The following is a 21,724-nucleotide window of genomic DNA, read 5'->3' as shown; positions in this document are numbered from 1 at the left end:
TTTCACAGCCTGATATGAAATAATGTATTGTAACATCTCCAAGGTTTTACATGCTCTGGACAAAAATTTTAACAACATCCTCCCTTTATGAGAGATCCAGTTGCACAGTCATTGACCTGAGGCGCAGTAAAAGTGAGTGAATAAATCCCACTTAAAACCATTCTTTGATAGAGTGAAATTTACCCTCATGACTACCGAGGTTTATGTTTCTCATACGTGTTGATGGGCAAGTCAAATAATGCACTCACTCAAAGACAGAGGAGCCGTAAAGAAGGAAGACTGGCTCACTTGTTTTCAAACCCTTCCCCTTTAACAGATGTTGTTAATTACACAAGTGTGTTTGACAAAGAGTTCAAATTGCACTGTTTTCAACTCAAACAACTCTAACACAATTATTCTGCCAAGGTTTGTGTGCATTGGCACGTCGTTTCATCTCTATTGTTTGGTTAGTTATTAGCGGCTGTTTTCTTAGCATGTGTGTATGTGGAGAGCAGTGCTGCATTGGCCTCATGACAACTAAATATAGTCCCCTGGTAATATTATGTTCTTTAAATTGTGTAGGCAGCCAGTGAGAGAAACTCACAAAAGCTAACAGAGAGAGTTGAACAAACAATATTTAATAGATTTTTTTTTATGTTGGTGTTGTTTTGATACGGTGCATAATCCTTATCACCCAGACTGTGTGAAGGCTCTTAAAGTGAGTTATACAGTTTTATCAATGTTGTTATGTTGTTAAAGTTAAAATTACATTAAAATGGATCCTGTTTACTTGCTTAATACATATTCCTGGAGTTTATGTGCACAATTCATCAGTGCACATTATTACATATAGAAAAACATTTTCGTAATCCAAAATATAATAACTCACTTTTACTTCTGAAAGAACTTTCCTTTTTAGGTGATGTCACCAATCCCTGCCATTTTCAAGGAATCTTCAAGTTTTTCTCCTGCAGTTAAAGTAGGTAAGCTCTACAAGAACCCCCCATACTGGAACCATCAGCAAGGTTAGCATAACATTTGGCAAATTATCCAAGGAAAGGAGACTCCTGATCTGAAGAGGGTATCTTGGAAGGGGCTGCTTAGATAATCTGGTCGTGACAGCTTTCACCTGGAAAATAAAGCTATAAACCATTAACAATGGAGACTAATGCATATGGAAGGTAGTTGTGGAGGAGGTGGATTGTTGTCAGTTGCTTGGCTAGGCTGGCAAGAATGCTGGGTTGAATATACTTATATATATATATATATATATATATAGCCTGTCATTAGTGAAATCCGCTATGCACTGTTTCAGTTGTAGCTTGTACTGTATACTGTATAGTCATGTGGTCCATTGTTCATTTCTCAGAACTCAAGTTATGGAATGCACTTATATAGCTTGAGATTGCTCTTTCTACAGTTTCACTCTCCAACAGCAGCATGCTCCATGCTAATTAATGCCGAGCATGGTTGTGTAAACAGTTGAGATTAGATGAAGGCAGACAATTCATTAAGTGATGACCTGAGTTCATAAAACTCCAATCTCTCCACGCCTTGTCGTGACCACAAACGCTGTCTGGAGTTTGTGCTGCGAATCATATGAAATATATCATGCCTAATCTCTGAGAGACATCTTGAATATCACTTGGGTAAAAAGGTAAAGCTTGGCTCCTCTAAAGGAAGTCTCGGTTGTAATTAACAATGACAAAGTCGTAGGTAATACGAGGTCAATTGCAATTGTTTTAAAAAATCCAGCCGCTTGGCTGGAGTATCGAATATACATGGCTGCTCCAACCGAAGGTAGTCTTGCCAGCGACAATTTAGCTGAGATGGGCCACTTCTTTATAAATAAATTGAGGATTGGAAAGCCCAACAATGAAGCTCTAGCACCCAGTGGTCCACGTATGTGAAAGTAGTACCTCTTTACATGTAAGCCAATCACCTAAAGATGTGGTAATATCTTGTCATGAGCCATGCACGCCGAATAAGTTCACTTTATAGAGATTATTTAGTGGATATGTCATTCTATGAATGGGAATAATTAGAATGCTCAACAGAGCAGCTATGAGCGCCCAATGGTCAACGGATGTAGAAGGGAAGTCCCGCCTTTTTTATTTTATTGTATTTTTTTACAGTTAAATAGCCAATCACCTTTAGATATGGACATCACCTGTCAATCTCTAGAATGCGCTTAAGTTTATTCCTTAATCATAGTTTTTTACCAACCGTATATGATATTTAGGCTTTCTCCATTCGAGTAGATAGGAGCTGTACTGGCATGACTGGAAATAGCCTCCTGAGCATTCCAAAGATAACCAACAGTGGACTGACTTGCTAGAAAGACTATGGCTTTATACATCTTATTTGAGACGCAGTATAAGCAGCGGCTGCATCTGGCGAATCTCTAGCCTTGACCGCAGCGTAATACTAAGAAGTTATAAAACCAGAATATAGTAATATGGCTTATAAACTATCACACAAACCCAGGATACACAGCAGAATTATGTGCCGAAGCCGAAATATTTCCTAACGTCAGCATAAATGTAAATTAGTAGTGAATCGTTCATTGCTGCTTTGTGTTGTATGGACTGAAATCAATCTGCTTCTTTACAGAGATCGTGACGATACTACAAAGTTTCACTATCATCAGAATAGTATACAAAACAGGATTTAAGTGCAAAATAGTGCAATTTTAGTGACTGGTTAAGTGCTCTTGGAAAATATGTGTTTTTAGATGTTTTTTGAAGACAGAGAGTGAGTCAGCTTCACGGATTGAGTTGGGAAGGTCATTCCACCAACGTAGTATGATGAAACTGAAAGTCCGGGAAAGTGTTTTGGTGCCTCTTTGTTTTGGTACGACAAGGCGACGTTCCTTAGTCGACCGCAGGCTTCTGGTGGGAACGTAGCTCTGCATAAATGTTTTTAGGTATGCTGGAGCAGACCCAGTGACTGTTTTGTATGCATTAGGGCCTTGAATTTAGTACGTGCATGAACTGGCAGCCAGTGGAGAGAGACAAAGAGTGGTGTAACATGTGCTCTCTTTGGTTCATTAAAAACCAGACGTGCTGCTGCATTCTGGATCATTTGCAGAGGTCTAATAGCAGATGCAGGAAGGCCTGCAATGAGAGCGTTACAGTAGTCCAGTCTAGTTATGACAAGTGACTGAACAAGCAGTTGTGTGGCATGTACAGAGAGGAGAGGTCTTATCTTCCTGATATTGTAGAGTGTAAATCTACATGATCTTGCAGTCTTTGAGATGTGGTCTGTGAAATTTAGCTCATCATCCATGGTTACCCCTAGATTTCTGACCGTTTTGGAAGGCGACACTGTAGTTGGACCCAGCTGCACGGTGATTTTGTGTTCAACAGCAGGGTTGGCTGGAAAGACAAGGAGTTTGGTCTTGGCTGGGTTGAGTTGCAGGTGGTGTTCCTTCATCCAGGCTGAGATGTCTGCCAGACAGGCAGTGATTCGAGCGGTCACTGTGGTGTTGTTGGGCTGGAAAGACAAGTAGAGTTGTGTGTCATCAGCGTAGCAGTGGTAAGAGAAACCATGTGACTAGATGAAGGGTCCTAATGACGTTGTGTATATGGAGAAGAGAAGTGGCCCAAGCACTGATCCCTGAGGTACACCAGTAAGTAACTGATGTGGCTTGGATACCTCCCCTCTCCAGGCTACCTCGAAGGACCTCTCTGAGAGATAGGAGTTGAACCTGCTAAGCACAGTTCCGGTGATGCCCAGTTTAGAGAGGGTGGAGAGTAGGATCTGAATGTGATTGGCTAGGAATTACCCAGCTAATGGTGTGATGATGTCCAGCTGCTATTCTTCCCACTAGAACTACGCTGCACTTACATTGCAAAGCCAAACATTTATTAGCCTTAATTACTGGCTTAATATTGTTTTGTAAACTTACATTTACCCTATATTCAGTAAAATTCAGAAGTTGAGATGAAGTTATGACATCATTGGAAAGGGAAGGCGGGCTTCCAGAGCTGTTCTGTGCACTGGTTCTCCTTTGGCCTGGATAGGTCGGAACTGAGAATCTGGAAATTTGCAGACGTGTGTGTGCATCAATATCAAAAGCCAGTATTTCATGTCAACAGCACACTAGCTCTCATAGTATTGGCAGGCAATCACGAATTCACAGCGTGATCACACGAAAGTAACTCGGTCAAGGTTCACTCGTACGTGTTGCATGCCCGAGTGTTCCCCATTGGGGAATTAAGATCATTATGTAGACCTTTTATGCCCCTTTTTACAAGATCTCAGGTGTTTCCAGAATGTGTCCATGAAGTTTCCGCTCAAAATACCCCACAGATCATGTATTATACTATTGTATACACACACACTTGTGTGTTTCTGTGTATCTCTTTAAATGCAGATGAGCTGCGGAAGAGGGCTGTGCCTTTACATCGAGTGCTTTATACACTACAGCAACAACAAATCAGAACCAATATGAAATCAGAACCATTTTGAACCTCCGGTCCACACTTCTTACTACTCCACCTGGGCCCACTATTCCTTCTCCTGCCAATCATGCAGTACTCCCTATTTTCCATTATGATCTCCCAGTGTGCATGTTCATTCCCTTTTGCTTTCACAATAGACATCTCAAATTTCCTCCCCATTCATCACTCCATCCCTAGCCCCCATGTAGCACCACTGGTTTAAACAATATGGTCTCTCCCTTCATGTCTTCTTGGGGTATTCCCTTTGAATCGGAGCAGCTTCTACTGGTGCCCTTCGAGGTATACTGGAATCCAATGTCAAGATGCTCGGCCGCTGGTCTTCTTAATCCTACCTGAAATATAGTCGACCTAACCCAAATCATCAAACAAGCTCAACTCCCTATCAGCCATAAGTTTTCATGCCTCTCTGGTGGTGGTTGTTTGCTCTCTCCCAGCACATACTTCCCTACACAATGATTCAATTCAAGCACACCCACCGTTCAAAAGGATAGCCCATAACTATGTCTAACCTTCTCGCCAGGGCTTCCATAATCTCAAGCATGGTTCCTTTGCATAGGTATTGCACAAGCCAGCTTGCCCTTGCTGGAAAGCTCACACTATAATTGGATATCTTTCATCAGGTTATTGCACGACAACATCACCATTATTGTATGGCTTTATGTATGCTGTTCACCTTGGCAAAGATAACCATTAAACAATGGCCGCCCTTGTTTGAGGACTTGAGCCTCATGGAATATCTTTCTATGAAGGGTATTGCATGCAACGTCGCCATTATCGTATGGCTTTACTCACATTGTTCACCTTTTGGCAAAGATAACCACCAAACAACTCTTCCCTCGTCAGAGGGTTTTCATATCACATGTTTTTTTCTTTCAACGAAGGGATTGCACGCAATGTCACCATAATCGTATGGCTTTATGCTACATTGTTCACCTTTCGGCAAAGATACCTCAAACAACACTTCCATCGTCAGAGGGTTTTCATAATCAAATGTTTATCTTTCAACAAAGATACTGCACAGCAATGATGGCCTAATGTAGGACCACTGACCAATGACCAATGATGAGGGAACTATGGTGTCAGCTGCCATCTTTCATAGAGTAGGTGAGTACAGCCTGGAGAGTGTGTCAGCCTTGGCATTCTTGGTTCCTGTCTATAAGACACAGAAATTGAAATGAGAGAAAAACAGTGCCCAACGAGCTTGCCAGGGATTTAATCTTTTTGCGCCCTTTATATATTCTGGATTACGATGGTCAGTCAGAACAAGAAAAGGTTGCTGCACTCCCTCCAGCCAGTGATGCCATTCTTCAAATGCTGCTTTCATGGCCAGTAACTCCCAATTTCCCACATCATAACTATATTCTGTTGCCGAAAGCTTGTGAGAGTAGAAGGCACAGTGAGATGTCTATTCTCAAGGAGATGAGGAAATAGTTGACTCACCATGGTTGTCTTGGTAGAGAAGGCTGGTAAGTTTGGGCCGGTGGTAATGATATGCCCAAGTTCCCCACAGTATAAGCACAGCCCCAGGCGTTTTCTGCGCTGTCATTCCACTGGAGTTAAACAAGCTTATCCGACTTGCATGGGTTCAATTGGTGGTAATTCAGTGACTGGATCAGAAGTAACAAAGTGCTCAGAAGTGGGTTTACGTGCCCGAATAAGATTAGTAATTTTGGTAGAAAGCTGAATATATTGCTCCAGTGTGAGCTGCTCATACCAGCAGGTTAATTGCTTGTACATTTTTGTCAAGACCATTCAGGTAGATGTTTTAAGATGATCGTCAGGCAGCCACTTTGAGCTGCCAGAGTGCGGAACATGAGAGCATAATCTGAAGCAGAAGCTTTTCCTTGTTTATATGAAGCAATTTATCATTAGCCCATTTACCTCATGCCAGATAGTTGAATACCTCAATGAAGTGAGTTTTAAAAAGGTCAAGGGAGTGGTGTATAGCCGTATATCTTTCCCAGGCTGTTGTGGCCCAGTCAAGGGCTATCCCAGTTAGTAAGGGAGTGATGAAAGCCTCCTTTGCTTCCTCTGTGTTGTAAGCATAGGGTTGTTACACCAAGTAAATGGAACACTGTAGGAGGAAGCCCTTGCACTGATCAGGGGATCCATCAAATTTGTCAGGAAGTTCTAACCGTGGATTAGCCACAATTGGAGGTGGCTCAGCAGGGGAGCTGGCTGGTTGGGTTGCACTGGAGGTGGCCATTGAAGCAGCAGTGGTTTGGGGATTCATAGACTGAATGAACTTAAGAATCTCATCCATACCTGCAGTAAGTTTACACAGTTGGTGATGGTTTGCAGATGACAATTGGTGTGAAATTGAATTATTTAAGCAATTATGTATTTGTACCCCTTAGGAAGTGATGTCATATGTAAAACTTTGTGTCCTCAAAAAAAATTGTCTATGTCTACTACAGGCTTTATCAACTTGCTGGCTTGTCATTTGAGCAAACAGAATAAGAGTGCATCTACTGTCATTGGTAGCAAAAGGAATGAGTTGTTATCAGGAACCCAACTTTATATAAGCTCCCTTCACACAACCACTGATAAAGAGGTCTCCTTTCTGCACTAAGGAAGTCTCTTGCAATGATACAATGCCACTGTTCTTCCTGTGTACACATGGAAGGCCCATCTTTATCCGTTCCACTATCTGAGTCAATATTAGCAAGGAGGTATTTGGCCTTGGTGTCATTGAAACACCAGCGCTAGGGTGGGTAGGTGACTGTAGAGATTCTGACACATTGGAATAGCATGCAGTTCTCACTTTCACCCCCTGTGTGTATGTATATGTGTGTCTCTGAGCTGCCTTGTTGGTTTCACCTTGGCTTCCGTACCAGGGACACATCATAGGCTGTTATTTGCCACTGTTTACCCATCTGCACCCAGGATCATTCTGGTAAGTAACGCCCAGTTTTTACAATCCAAAATTTCTAAATGGATAAATCAAATCATACACTTTTTTATCTCATAGAAAATCTGGTAACACTGTACATTAATGTTCCCATAGTTACATATTAATAGCATTAATGACTATTAAGTAATTTACACATGCATTATAAACTATTGTATAAGCCTGTAAAAATGCAGATAAAGGTGTTTACAAACAACAGGAAATTGGGGTAATGGAAAAAATGGACATATGCCAATAGTTTGTTGTTTAACTTACCCCCATAAAAGAACAGTTTAAAAGGGCATTTACATAACCGCATACATTGTCAGCTTATTGAGCATAATCAGTGTAAGATTGTGCATGTAATTGCACTTGATGGCCATTTAACAGTACAGTGTATTCCAAGGAGTCATTTATTTTGCATGCAACATGTAAATCACAAATACAACTTTATAAAACAGTAGATGTTTAACCAGTGTCTGGATGTGTGAAATTGACTTTTTTGGACTATTTTGATCTACTAGGATGAAGGGCTTGAGACTGTGTGTGTTCTTGTAGTCCTACAGACAATCCATGTTGTCAGGACGTCAACAGATATGTTGTTCAAGCAATCGTTTCAGCAAAGGCTGTTTACTCTCTCTTGAAGTATCTCCTTTGTAGGGGCAGAACTTGGTGAAACTCAGACTAGGAGAATACTGCTCTATTAGTTAATGGCACATTCATCTTAAATCAAGCATAATCACCATTAGCCACTCAGACAGCTTGCATCACCAGTGGTATTCCCTACTATTGGCAGGGCTGCTTTAATAGCTTTGCACATTGTGCAGGAAAAACGGAAAAGGGTCGAGAATGCGACAGTTGCATTGCCAGTCCTCATTTAGAATGCATTATATTACAACTGCACTGGGCCTGAATCAGCAGAATTACTAGTGAAGACGTTTTGATTCTGTTCTATTGAGTCTTTGATTCTATTATGTGGTATTATTATTATTAGTAATTCTGATTTGTGATTTGTGTTAAGACCATCCTTGGTGAAAAACTAGCCTAAGGTGGTTTGCTGGTCTTACATAGCCAGCAAACCACATCTCATTTTGTGTCCTATGGAAGCAAGAAAGTCAAGCAGGTTTGGAACATAGGGAGCCCCATAAAGACGGAGGGAATTAATTTACTGAAATAGTTTTGTGTTACCTCAAAATTGTTTCCATTCCCTCGCAATAAGTTTTGCGTTCCCTTGCAATACATTTTGAGTTCTCTTGCAATAATTTGTGTTCCCCTGCAACAAGTTTTACATTCTATGATGAGGATGAGGGCGGGGCCGGGCCGTGAGGACACACGACCAGCCCTGAATCGAGGCTAATCAGCCAGGAGAGGGATAAAGACTAGTCAGAGGTGCCAGTTCGAGGGAGCGAGACTGTCGTCCTCCAAAGGGCAGAGGACAGCTCGCTTCTCCTCCAGCGGACAGTAGTGAGCCCTCCGACCCCGCTCCTCCCCTTCATCGGCGGACAGCAGCAGTTCCTCCGGTTCTTGGCGGTTGGCAGCAACCCCTCCGTCCCCAGACAGACGGCCGCGGCTGCTTCCCTGGTGGATGGCAGAGGACCCGCAACAATGCATACCTCCTCCCTGTCGGGTTTTGGCACCACTGTAAAAGTATAAGGGCAGGCAAGGAGGAGGCGGGGACCGGCTGAACAGTCAACGTAAATTTTAATGATATAATTGAACTTAAAACAACATAAAACATAAACAAATGGCTGCGCTGCATGTGTGTCTCTCTCCCTTGAACTGGCGCCTCCGTACTGGCTTTTTTATCCCCCTCCTGGCTGATTAGCCCGATTCAGGGCAATAAGTTTTGCATTCCCTTGCAACAAGTTTTGTATTCCCTCACTATATTTTGAGTTCCCTCCCAATAGTTTGAGTTCCCTTCCAACAAGTTTGTATTCCCTCACAATGGCTTGCATTTCCCTTACAATAAGTAACCATAACTGTAGGAACTATGGTTAATCTTGTGGTTACTAAAGTTTTACTACAAATCCCCTGGTCAAACTATTGTTTCGGTAGTAAAACCATGGTTAATTACTATACTGGTTAACTATTGTTTTACTACAGTCACCATAGTTGAACTAGTCTATATGGTATTTGTAGTAAAAAATAGTAACCAAGCTCAGGTCAAGCCTCGAGCACTTCACCCAGGACAGCAAGCCACATGTTTACACTATGCTCTAAGCAGGATTATATTAACTTGCGAACTACTGAAATAGTAACCAAAAAACTATTAAAATATGGTTACTGTAGTAAAACTATGGTTATTGTTTTATTACTATGGTTTAACTACAAATACAATAGTTCAACTATGGTTACTGTGTTAAAAATCATAATTAATTTATCGCGAGGGAACCCAATGTAATTGCGAGAGTATGCAAAACTATTAAACTAGGTAGTCCTCTTTTGGTCTCCATAGGAACCACATGGGGGTACATTTTTATTTTGGGGTTGAGCTATCCCTTTAAGGAATGACTGTGGACCTTTGAAATGATGTCCACCTGCATCACAGTTGAACAGTTATATAGAAAAAGCTCTGCATTCAGGTGTAGTGGGATCATGAGTCATATGAGCACCTTGGCTTGTGTTTTCCTTTGCTCCAAAAGTAGGTATGACACAGACAGAGGATGTTTAAAGGAGAGCAGATAAGTTTACAGGCTACGAGAATCAGTTAAGCTTCTTGTCATGAGCTCCTCTTCAGTCTTGCGGCACAACCGTGATGTCAGGGTGACAGTCTAGACAGCAGCTGTCTCACCGAGAGCTTTTCCAAAACTCCACATGAGACATCATTCCCTCCTACACACAAGAATCATTTATCTCCATTCAAGTTCAGTCAGAGGGGAAACACGGCTTTCACTGCATATTTTGCTTGAAGATAAGGGCTTCATTGGACCGTGTGGCCCACAGACACATTCCGTCAAAACTGACTTCAAAGTAAACTCATGCATTGACGCCTTCAGGCATAGAAGTGTTAAAGAGCACCTGTTAGAACCCATATTGAGGCTAAACAAATTTAAGAGAGCAAGTTAGAAGAGTGAAACTTTGTCTGTTTATATCAGCATAGCCTATATTATAATGAGGGCTTATATGGCTATTTATCATTTTAGCAATTTGGTTAGTAGAAGTTTAAAATAAAGTAAAAATGTGAACATCAGATTAAGTCATTAAACGAAGAGTAAAATGAATCCCATTGCTTCAGCTATTAATGCCATTCATTCTGTTATTTAGTGTCATCTGTGTAATTGTCACCAGACTCTGTGCTAATTTGTTTACAGTTTTTAGAGGTTTAGAGGCATCCCACTCTCATGTAACATGCCAATGTGGTCAGCGGTTCAAAAAATATAAGCTGTCTTAGAGTTCCACCTTGTGGTCTTTTTATGCTATACTTTTTGAGCACTATAGAAGTTGGTGGAGATGCAATTCATGGCAGACTTGGATATAAATGGGAATCTTATAAATCACAGAGAGTCATTGGTTTACTGATTATTGAGACTAGAACAAACAAACTGATCAAATAAAAAGCTATTATAATAAGGAATTATTTTGGATCTATATTTTAAACGGCCTAAAGCCACACCTTTAGGGAAATTTGCATTTTGATGGAGCAACATAGTTTGTGTAAAAAGAAATAATAACAGAATGGTGTTTTGATTAAAATTCAGTTAAAAAAAATAAAGGTGGTGGTGGAGCCCACACACTTAGGGTAAAAGGCCCCCAGGTGGTTTATAGTTATATGGTGTAGATATAGGGGGAAATAGTTAAAGGTCAAAATGTGTCAACTAATGCAAATCATTTTGAAACAGATTAGAGGTTCATTCCATACTATTCAGTCAGTCTTTTACACAGTATATTTGAGAGAGAAGCTGGAATGGGAGCTGTTCTTCCCACTAGTGTTTTCCAACTCCTTCATTCAGATCATAAAAGTGAAGGGCCCAGACTTTACTGCACCCTTAACCACTGTTACACTGGACTCACATCAGTGTTGAGCTCCCACATACAGCCATAAAACAGAAACATCACACGGGAAAGAGAGCCTCTCCTGACATTCAATAAAGCGTTTATTTCATTGGAGGGGAAAGGAGCAGTGCTGGAATAGCTTTCCATAACCTTCACTCTCCTTCACACAGCATAATCACTTTTTTTCTAGATAAATTACAAATATCTAAGTCAAGCTTCTTTAGTGTCCTTGAACAAATGCTCTCCTTGACCAAAACGTGAAGTGGGAGTATTATGGTACAATGATTACATCATATGGTGACACCATTTGATACATATAGAGGAGAATGTTTTGTAACATTTGGGATGATTCGAGGACATTGTAAGTATATGAAAATTTGTGACTGATACTGATTTAAAGAAAATAACTATAGGTCAATAACTAAATCGATATTTTGCCACTTACCTTATTTTGTCTTCAGATCACAGTATAGCTTAGGAATTGTACATTATAAAAAAATAAAATAAAAAGAGGTTTTTATTTATTATTAGATATTTATTTATCTCAAATAAATGCTCTCATCATGGTAATAATAATTGCTTGGTTATTTATTAATATTACTGATCAGTTTTTGTCTTTATAGTAATTATTTTATGTGTTTAAAGCAAAAGTGTAAATAGTCGGGCCTACATTAGAATTATTTTAAATGGGTTACATCCTTAAAACTAAAATGTATGGCCTAGATGAGTTTATATGCCAAGAATAGTCTGCAACCTTGTTATTGAAGAAATATGAATCATTTTAAACCCTAATAAGTTGACTTTACTCAATTGATTGAGTAAACATGTTCCCTCAGTTGAATTAATAATAGCGTCTCCAAAACTTGTAATTAAGTTAATTATTTTGTTGTTTATTTAGCATAAATGTAATTAAGTGAAGGAGCTCCTTGCAACTACCTCAAAAACTATTTACTACTATTTATTTGCTATTTAAATAATGTTTCTACTTAAAAACTTTAGTTAACTCAAATATAGATCATACAATAACACAGCCTCAATTTTCTAATCAGTGGATTCAGTTAATAACCCTTAAAATCTTCAGTCTATAGATTTTGAAGTAAATAAGTTCAAGGAGCAAATGTATTTTAATAATAAAATGTGACATTTAAAGTAAAGTTTAATTAAGACAACTTGATTTTTCCAGTAATAACAACATTAGTGTTTACAGTGTAGATTCAAACTAGTGTTATTATTGCCCCAGACCTCATAACCATGATACAAATGTTGTTTGTTTGTTACCAGCGACTATAGCTTACGATAAATTAGGTATAATTAAAGTAATTGAAACTTTAGACAGCAGTAGAGAGATACTGTACATCATTTCATAGTTTTAAGGACATTTTTGTTACTTTTTACAGACCACAAATGCTTGTACTCTGTTGGATTACCACTTTATGTCCAATATATTATCTGGGTACTTAAGTAAAAAACTGTTGAGAACCACTTGTTAAAAGGATAATGACCACTGGACAAATGTTGGTCAGCTGCTTTGCTAATGCCAGCTGTCGTTTAACAGGGCCAATTTGATCCCGCTCATCTTCCTTGCAAACACACAACACACACTTCCATCTACAATGTGTGTATACAGACACTCTTTAAAACCCATAATCTGTCATTTGGGAGAAACCTGAATTCACAGCCCTCAGCTACAAGGCACAAACATTCTTCAGGAAATATATGTAACGACAGCTGCGGTCCACTCCCTTCGACTACTGAATAAACCAGTGTGTTGGATCAAATCCTTTACACACCACCTCAGCATGCAAGATCCATCATTGAAGACAGACCTTAAGGAAGAAGCTCTTTCAAATCTTTGCAACAATTTCTAAACTACTGAACTAACAAGCATTCAGTCAAAATTCATGCAAGTGTGCTTTAAAAATAACAAAGGACCCTTTACACTTTGAATGGGTAAATTATGAGCAAGAACTATAAATGATAGGTGATCACCCTCTAGCCTGCCTAAACACAATATTTAATTTGCAGTTAAAGACAGTTGTGATGCATAGAATTCAAATTCATTCAATGCGTACTGTGTAAAATGCGTGAGATGTAAATTGCATATATTTTAACATTAGGGCACACAACTCTATCTCTATAACTCACAGCCTTATTTTTGTTTGTGTTCAATTAAAAATGGCATCTATTATGACTTATGTCCATCACTGTTCTTGGCTATAGAAACACACATTTTATAATATTCTGATAAAATATTATTTTAGTTCACCCCCCAAAACAATGTGTGTTTGGTCACCTTTATGTTGTTCCAAGCTATTTTGCGGTTGTTTTTAAAATTGTTTTCTTGTCACTGACAGTTCATAGTAACCAAGCTCAAAAAAGGACTAAAAAAACACCTTACAAATTATGTACACTATATTCCAAGTTTGGAAATCATATGACAGTTTTGTGTGGGGGACAGACAGAAATTAAAGTCGTTATTCACTGAAAATCTTCCCCTCTGCTGCAGCTCTCAAATGTTACTCTCCATTTGGCATATTTAAACTGGCGTGTTGGGTTCAGATATAACACATAATTAAGTTTGTGTCAATAGCTGGGTATCCATTCAATTATTGTTATAAAAATGTTGGGATATTGCATAAAAGATCCTGGATGGAAACACCAGGATGCATATAAAACTGAAACACATTTACTAAATATATTCATTCCTAGAGAATTTATATAGGACTGCAGATCAAAACTTTATATAGGACTTTGCCTCAGAAAGCCACATGAATACATAATTCGCTCAGAGAATATCATCAAATGTGAAGTTAGTCCGAATATTTGTATTTTTTATAAACCACAAGTAATTTATTACATTCAAGAAGAGAGCCAAAGTAGCTTCAACATCCACTGTTTAATCATATTATGCAGGAATTTTCCCAGAAATGACCATTTTGGAATGGGATGACAACACCATCCATCCATCGTCAACCGCTTATCCTGTGTACAGGGTCGTGGGGGGCTGGAGCCTATCCCAGCTGGGATGACAACACATGGGATGGAAATGTTTATTTATTAGCAAATTGTTTTTGTTTTCTTTTGTGCATAAATTAAATCTGCAACTTGGATGGAAACCTAGCGAGTGATGTCAAGTTGGGGTGGCGCATTGGTGCACCAGTTTTGGGATTTCAGATCCGCTTCAGTGCAGAGTGAAAGATTTTCATTGAAAAACTGAAATTACATTTCAGTCTTTTCCTTGAAAAAGCAATCATTTGGCTTCAGAAGACTTGGAATATAGTGCACAAGTCGTATGGACTTCCTTTATGTGCTTTTATGCAGTTGTTTTGTCCTTTTTGGAGCTTGACAGACATGGCCAATGTTGAACTGCTGAACAACATGAACTTTTGTTATATGGAACTTTTTAAAGAGTCTTCAAAAGTTCTCCTTTAGTCTTCCACGGTGGGCAAGAAACAGCAGACAGGTTTGGAACGACATGAAGGTAAATAATGACAATATTTCATTTTGGGTTGACCTATTTCTTTAAGACTCAGAACCTGCATGAGTGCCTTAAGCATGGCGTAATTTCCTTTTAATGCAAAAACCCTGTGAGAGAGAAAACGGAAAGTGAGGGGGAGATGCTTGCGGGCCCTTCGGCTCACAGCCGAGCCTGATTTTCAAAAGTAATTTGTCCCGCTCTCGCTCAGTGAGGGTAAATAAATGTCTCTTATCCTGATTAATCTATCCTTCTACACCACACAAGGTGAATGGAAGGTGGCATAAATGAGTGTAAAGAATGTTTGGTGTGCTAGTGTAAACAGCCCCTGGGTCAAGCTCCACTCCATCACTCATGGCAGGGGCGGCCCCTCTTGGGTCCAGGACTCAACAATTTATTTAGATCCAACAACAGCACCAGTGAGGTCATGAGGAATCTTTAGACTGTGAGAGGAATTTGAGTTCTCCCCACAACTTCCTCTATTAATATAGCATTTATTCAGTCAGGCATTCATCACATACAGAGAATGTTCGAATCAACATACTACTCATTCTATTTCTGCACAATGCAACGCATTTGATTTGACTGTCTACATTTTGATTGGCCGAGTTGTATAAGCCATTGTAAAATGCCAATAAATAAACACACCTGTGGCCATTATATATTATTGTAGCAAGCTGCTATGTGGCTTGGAGACTGTAAACAGCCTACAATTAATAAACATGCTTATTAACTATATTGCTTGGAAGATTTATTTATTTTTTTCAAGTAAAGGGATATTTCACCCTAAATTCAAAATTCTCTCATCATTTACTCACCCTTATGCCACCCCAGATGTGTATGACTTTCTTTCATCTGCTGAACTCAAATGAAGATTTATAGAAGAATATTTCAGCTCTGTAGGTCCATACAATGCAAGTGAATGGTGACCAAAACTTTGAAGCTCCAAAAATCACATAAAGGCAGCATAAAAGTAATCCATATGCAGAGTTGGGAGGGTTACTTTTGAAATGTATTCCACTATAGATTACAGATTACATGCTGTAAAATTTCATTTGTAAAGTATTCCATTAGATTACATAAGGTCAGTAAAGTATTCTAAATACTTTGAATTACTTCTTCAGTACTGGTAGATTTTTTTCACTTTTTCGCCCTAACCCTAGTCTATACCTAAATTTAGAGAGACAGGGCTATTACTTTATCTGTGGAACACAAGAAGATACATTTGGAAGAATCTTTGTGTAGACCTTTTCTCATAGAGCTCCAAAGCTACAAAAAGAACAACAACATCAGGAAAAAAATCATAATATTTGTCCATATGACTTGTAAGCTTTATTCTTACTGTAGTCGGTCATATACTTTGTGTCAGGAACAGGCCGAAATTTAAGTCGTTATTCACAGATAATCCTCGCCTCCACCGAAGATCTGAAATCTAATTTTCAATTGCGTTAAAATTCCAAAAATGGTGCCATGACACCATACAACACAGTCTCATAGCGCATTGTGAAACCGGCTTACCTGCAACTAACTCAGCTAATTTAAATGTTAGACAAAGATTATGAAAGATGATTGGGTACTCGATTACATGTCAATGGACCTATCAGTATACACCGTCCATGTGAGCTGATTGGATTGACATATCACATTTGAGACAATAGGGTCTCGTGAGCGTGCATGGACCGTTGGATTTTTGAGTGATGGAAGCGCATTGTAGCAGGAGGTGCGGTGCATAAACTTTTAGTCTACGCAGATGACATATTATTATTTGTTTCTGATCCTAAATCTATTCCTAGCCTCCACAGAATTATAGTCTTTCTCCAAATTTTCAGGATACGGGGTGAATTGGTATAAATCAGAAGCTCTTGCTCTGACATTATATTGCCCTACAACAGCTTTCCAACTTGGCGCCTTTCAATGGCCCAAGCAAGGCATTAGGTATTTAGGCATTTTATTTCCAGCAAATTGGAGAGATTTAGTTAGTTAATTTTGACCTATTAATGAAAAAGGTCTCATGTGATGTTGATAGGCGGGCTTCACTACATCATCTGTCTATGGCAGGAAAGGTCAATGTTATAAAAAAAATTAATTGTATCTCCAAATTAAACTTTTTACTGCAGTCTTTCCCTCTAGAAGTTCCTCTTTCTTATTTTAAATAATTTGATAGAATATCTAAGTCTTTTATGTGGAATGGTAAACAACATTGGTTGCATTTCATTAAGCTACAAAGACCAATTGACAAAGGAAGTAAAGGCTTGTGCAAAATATTTGTTTTATTACTATGCTTTTAATCTGAGACACTTGGCCCATTGGACTCTCTCACCTGAGAGAGCCCCTTCCTGGTACAACATTGAACAAGCGGTCCTTGCCCCAATCTCACCATTGCTACACTTGGTGACTTTTGAGCTTTGAGATCATTTGAAAATATAATACAGCAATTGGGATTTCTAGGCTTACATTTTTTAGGTATTACTTCATACTGTTGTTGGTGCACAAAACCCTAAAGCTGCAGACACTCTCTGTATGGTGCTCACAGCCTTTGGAAAGAGTCATGAAGCATCAGTGTATTCCTCATTGATTCTGAGTCTTGGTGATGGGCCTTAACAGCTCTTTAGAGGTTATAGGAATGAGATTTGAACATGATATTGAAGGATGGGGAGTGGGAAAGAATTCTCTAGATTGTCTCTAATCCTCTAGATTGTTTAGGCTTGGTCTAAAAGACACACCTACCTGCTGACGATGTCAGTTGGAAGATGGAGACATAGCCCATGTTCTGGGGGTTAAAGGGGATAATGGTTGACTGTGGATGTATATGTTACTTTGTTCTATGTTATGTTTGATAATCAACCAATACAAATGTTAATCTGAAGAGACTGCAAGTCTATCCCTCACAGCCTCGTTGTCATTCCCATTAAAATTCAGATGGCGCTTGTGTGAATAAGGTCTATAGAGTCGCAATTGTGATTATTGCATTATTTTTTGGGATTGCAAATTATTAAGAGAAATAAAGTCAAAATTGTGAGATATAAAATATGATTCCGTAGTGGGACCTAGGCCGCAGGTCACACAAACATTTCAGATGAGCCTACATGTATTGATCTAGGAATTTATTCAACAGAGGGAAATCTCAAGAGTATTTTCATTTTAAATTACGCTTAGGCAATAATCGTATAGTCTATTCATCTCTGCATGTATTTGAACACTGGAGTAAAACTTGAAATGTCTGACTGTTATTAGATAACAAAACTGGTCCTATCATAAATCTAATGAGGTTTATGGTTTAAACAAGGTACAATTTGCCAAGAACAATAAAATGTATTTAAGATATATTCACTGAGAACAAGTCTTATTACCTACTTTAAAGTGTAAGTAATGTATTTCTGCCACTGCAAAGATCTGGGAAACAGATTACATCTAGGCATCAATAAACTAAAACTTTATGCTTTTGTTTTATGATGCCTCTATGACACTAGGTGTCAGTATAAGGTCAGAGACCACCGTTCAATTTGACTCTTTAGGAAAACAAATATGAATCATCAGTCTTTTCCATGCACAAGTAATTCATTAAGCAACAGAATATTTCAGTGAGTTCTCTGATGGCCAAGCAACAAGAGTTTTTTTTAAATTAGGTGTAATAAACAACCTGAGGAACAGAAGCCCCGTTAAACCCAGAATTTTTTTTTTACAAATCAACATAATTCTTTGAAGAGTGGAAATAGGTCCCATCAGACCTTTTTTACAAGCCTGACAAATTCCAAAAAAGGAATATGTTTAGAGGCACATTCCTTCTAGATACAGCCAAGTTACTGAGCTACTGAAAGACATTATCGAATCAAATGAAATCAAGAAAAACTGCAAAATGGCTTTAAAAGTTTTAATGGGACTGGTAGTATGAATGGTCCACATATAACATTCCAGAATATACAAGTCCAGGCATAAAGCATATAAGACTGCGAAAAATAACAGCTCTTTAAATGCAAATAAAAACAAAAGACGTTTTACAAAAATCTGGGACAACTTGCATTTCTGTTTCTTTAGTTTGAAATAAAACCACCTTTTTGAAAAGAATGACACTGTTTCACATATGCACAATATGAGCAATATGGCAGCACTGAGCATCCAATGCTGTTTGTCAGTGCAATGATGCAATATCGGTTTTGAATAATCCAAAGTCAGCAAATTATTTGCAACAAGGCACGCAAAAAACTCTGAAAATGCACTCAAGTGAATCTCTTGTGTTTTCCTCTATGGGAATGTTCAGTTGTGTCCTTTCTTTTATTATCCTTTGCATCCCACAGTGCATTACGAACAAATCGTGATGCTGCATCTTTGTCCAAATGTGCAGCTTTTCTTTTGTCTGTGATCTCCTTCACTTTATTCATGTATGTCCTGATTCTCTCCTGTAAATTGAAAGAGGAAGTTAACTGCTTTTGAAAGCTGAAGTGTGTAATTTTCTGTCACTAAACCTAATAAGCTACCTAAGGTAGGCTATATTAGACAGCTCATTAGGTTTTGTGACTGAGCATTATATTTGCAATGGGACAATCCTTTTTTTACCAATTCTTGTTTGATTCCATGGTCTTTCGGATTGACTCCTTGCGTCACCAAATACACTAAGAAAGTAAGACCAAACTAACTTGTTAATATAACGAGTCAATATATAACTTAAAATATTTCGCTGTGCAAATAAAGACAGCTTTTATTGTAATTAAGGTAGAACTTACTCCAGAACATTGAGTTGAGGGCATACACAGACATCAGATCCAGTTTGGCTTGATCAAGAGGATCCAACTTAAAAAAGAAAAAGAAAGCATTACAATAAGCCCTTCATATGTGATAGATCATTTCTAAATGTGTTTCCACTTACCTTAAGCAGTCGATCACTTCTAGAGACAGACACAAGGGTTTGGACCACATTCTGGACAGAGCTCACAGAGGACTCGAAATCATTGAGATTTTCCTCAATTTCAGTGGGATAATCCTCGGATGAATCTTTATCGGCCATTGTCTTTAAGGGGGGGGTTAAAAACATTTATCTGATTAAAAACATTTATCAGAACTACCAGTAGCGTACAAGTCATTTTCTATTATTTTACAAAACCCTCACCCGTTTTCAGATATAACACCACACTACACCACCGCAAGAAGAACACGGAAGAAACAAGCGAAATCCATGTTTTCAAAATAAAAGCCCTGACAAAACCTACTGTTCAAGTAAATCAATGAGGAAACATTTAGGTAAGTATCAAATTTGAACATCCAAGAAACCTTTGTAAATAATGGGATGCATTTTTACTTCTCTTGGAAATGTTATATAAAGACTTTGCAATGTGAGATTGGGGCAAGGACCACTTGTTCAATTTCAAAGATAAATTTTTTTTATTTTTATAAAGATATTCAGTTATTAAAGAGAGTATTTTTTTCAAGTGCTTATATTTCATGGCTTATAATATAATATAATTTAAATATAATATAGAATATTACTTCATAATATTGCAGGAAATATTACACCGCCAGTGTCACAGAATGACAAAGCCACACAAAGCGACACAGTTTATACAAAAACACTCTCCCTTGCAAAATAACTGATTCCTTGTCAAATTAGAATGATATCTTTGTTTTACCAGCAGTACAGCATAAGCATAAGCATGTGTTTACTATGGTCATTTCATTATCAAAAAAGGTCGTTCAATATCAGTTTCGTTTCAATATCAGTTTCCTTAAGAGTTGCATTCATTAAAAAAGTGCTTTTGGTTAAAGCCCCGTTCACACCGCCAGTATCACAGAGTGACAAAGCGACACAATCTCATACATATGTGAGCAGAGCGACTTCGGCGACAGTGACAGTTGGCGACAAGATGTGGGCTTGGTGAGCGTCATGACAGCTGAACTTTATGCAAATAATGAGTGACATTCAGGAGCGACTACCAATGAGAGTGAAGACAGCAGAGCTTACATCATCCGTCTCCTGTGACATATACTGTTGATGAGTGCAGGCAAGATAGAGAAGTTATAATGTCGTGAGGGATTTCACCGTTTCTGTAACCACATGCATGGATATAATAAAACAACAATGCATGGAAAAAAGTATTTAAGATATAGAAAGCAATTATACCTCCTATCTGTGCAAATTAATATCAGCTGGGTTAGTAAATTGATGGTCTATAAAAAGGCTTTTCGTTACCAAGGTGTCACACGAAACATCTCATGATGGGTAAAAGCAAAGAGCTCTCCAAGACCTTCGCAACCTTATTGTTGCGAAACATATTGATGGAATCGGATACAGACGTATTTCAAAACTTCTGAATCTTCCAGTAAGCACCATTGGGGCCATTATCCGCAAGAGGAAGCAACATCACTCTGTCATCAACTGGCCATGCACAGGAGCTCCTCGCAAGATTTCTGACCAGGGAGTCAGATGAATAGTCAGAAGAGTAGCCCAAGGGACAAGGACCACTTGGAAAGAGCTCCAGAAACACTTGGAGTCAGCAGGTACCATCGTCACAGAGAAAACAATAGGCAATGCACTCCACCACCATGGCCACTCTGCAAGACTCCATTACTAAAGAAAAGGCATGTCGAAGCTCATTTAAAGTTTGCTACAACTCATTTGGACAAGCCTATGAAATACTGGGAGAGTGTAGTCTGGTCAGACGAGAGCAAAATTGAACTTTTTGGCTATCATACTACACACCATGTTTGGAGAAGAAATGGCACTGCATATCACCCTAAAAACACTATGCCAACAGTGAAGCTTGGAAGTGGAAGCATCATGGTGTGGGGCTGTTTTTCATCACATGGTACTGGCAGACTACAAATAAGCGAAGGAACGATGAATGGAGCACTTTACCGGGAGATTCTTGAGAAGAATCTGCTGCCATCCACAAGGATGATGAAGATAAGATGTGGAACTTCCAGCAGGAC

General features: G+C 38.8%; 1 protein-coding gene across 2 annotated transcripts; it reads right to left on the bottom strand.

Moving 5' to 3' along the window:
• Positions 1 to 18,666: 18,666 nt before the first annotated feature.
• On the bottom strand, positions 18,667 to 19,969 carry LOC127618104 (nuclear nucleic acid-binding protein C1D). 2 transcript variants are annotated; one of them, XM_052090359.1, is made up of 5 exons: positions 19,908 to 19,969; positions 19,668 to 19,808; positions 19,525 to 19,591; positions 19,358 to 19,413; positions 18,667 to 19,200 (listed from the first exon to the last, which is right to left on the bottom strand). In XM_052090359.1, the coding sequence occupies exons 2-5, from the start codon at positions 19,803 to 19,805 to the stop codon at positions 19,021 to 19,023; spliced, it is 441 nt and encodes a 146-aa protein (XP_051946319.1). In that variant the 5' UTR covers positions 19,806 to 19,808; positions 19,908 to 19,969; the 3' UTR covers positions 18,667 to 19,020. The 2 variants fall into 2 exon arrangements, with proteins under 2 accessions (XP_051946319.1, XP_051946318.1); XM_052090358.1 differs by lacking the exon at positions 19,908 to 19,969 and having other exon boundaries at positions 19,668 to 19,891.
• Between the last annotated feature and the right edge of the window lie 1,755 nt (positions 19,970 to 21,724).

This window comes from Xyrauchen texanus, chromosome 24 (genome assembly GCF_025860055.1).
Source record: "Xyrauchen texanus isolate HMW12.3.18 chromosome 24, RBS_HiC_50CHRs, whole genome shotgun sequence".
Classification (NCBI taxonomy): Eukaryota; Metazoa; Chordata; class Actinopteri; order Cypriniformes; family Catostomidae; genus Xyrauchen; species Xyrauchen texanus.
This window is presented reverse-complemented; position numbering and strand designations above follow the sequence as displayed.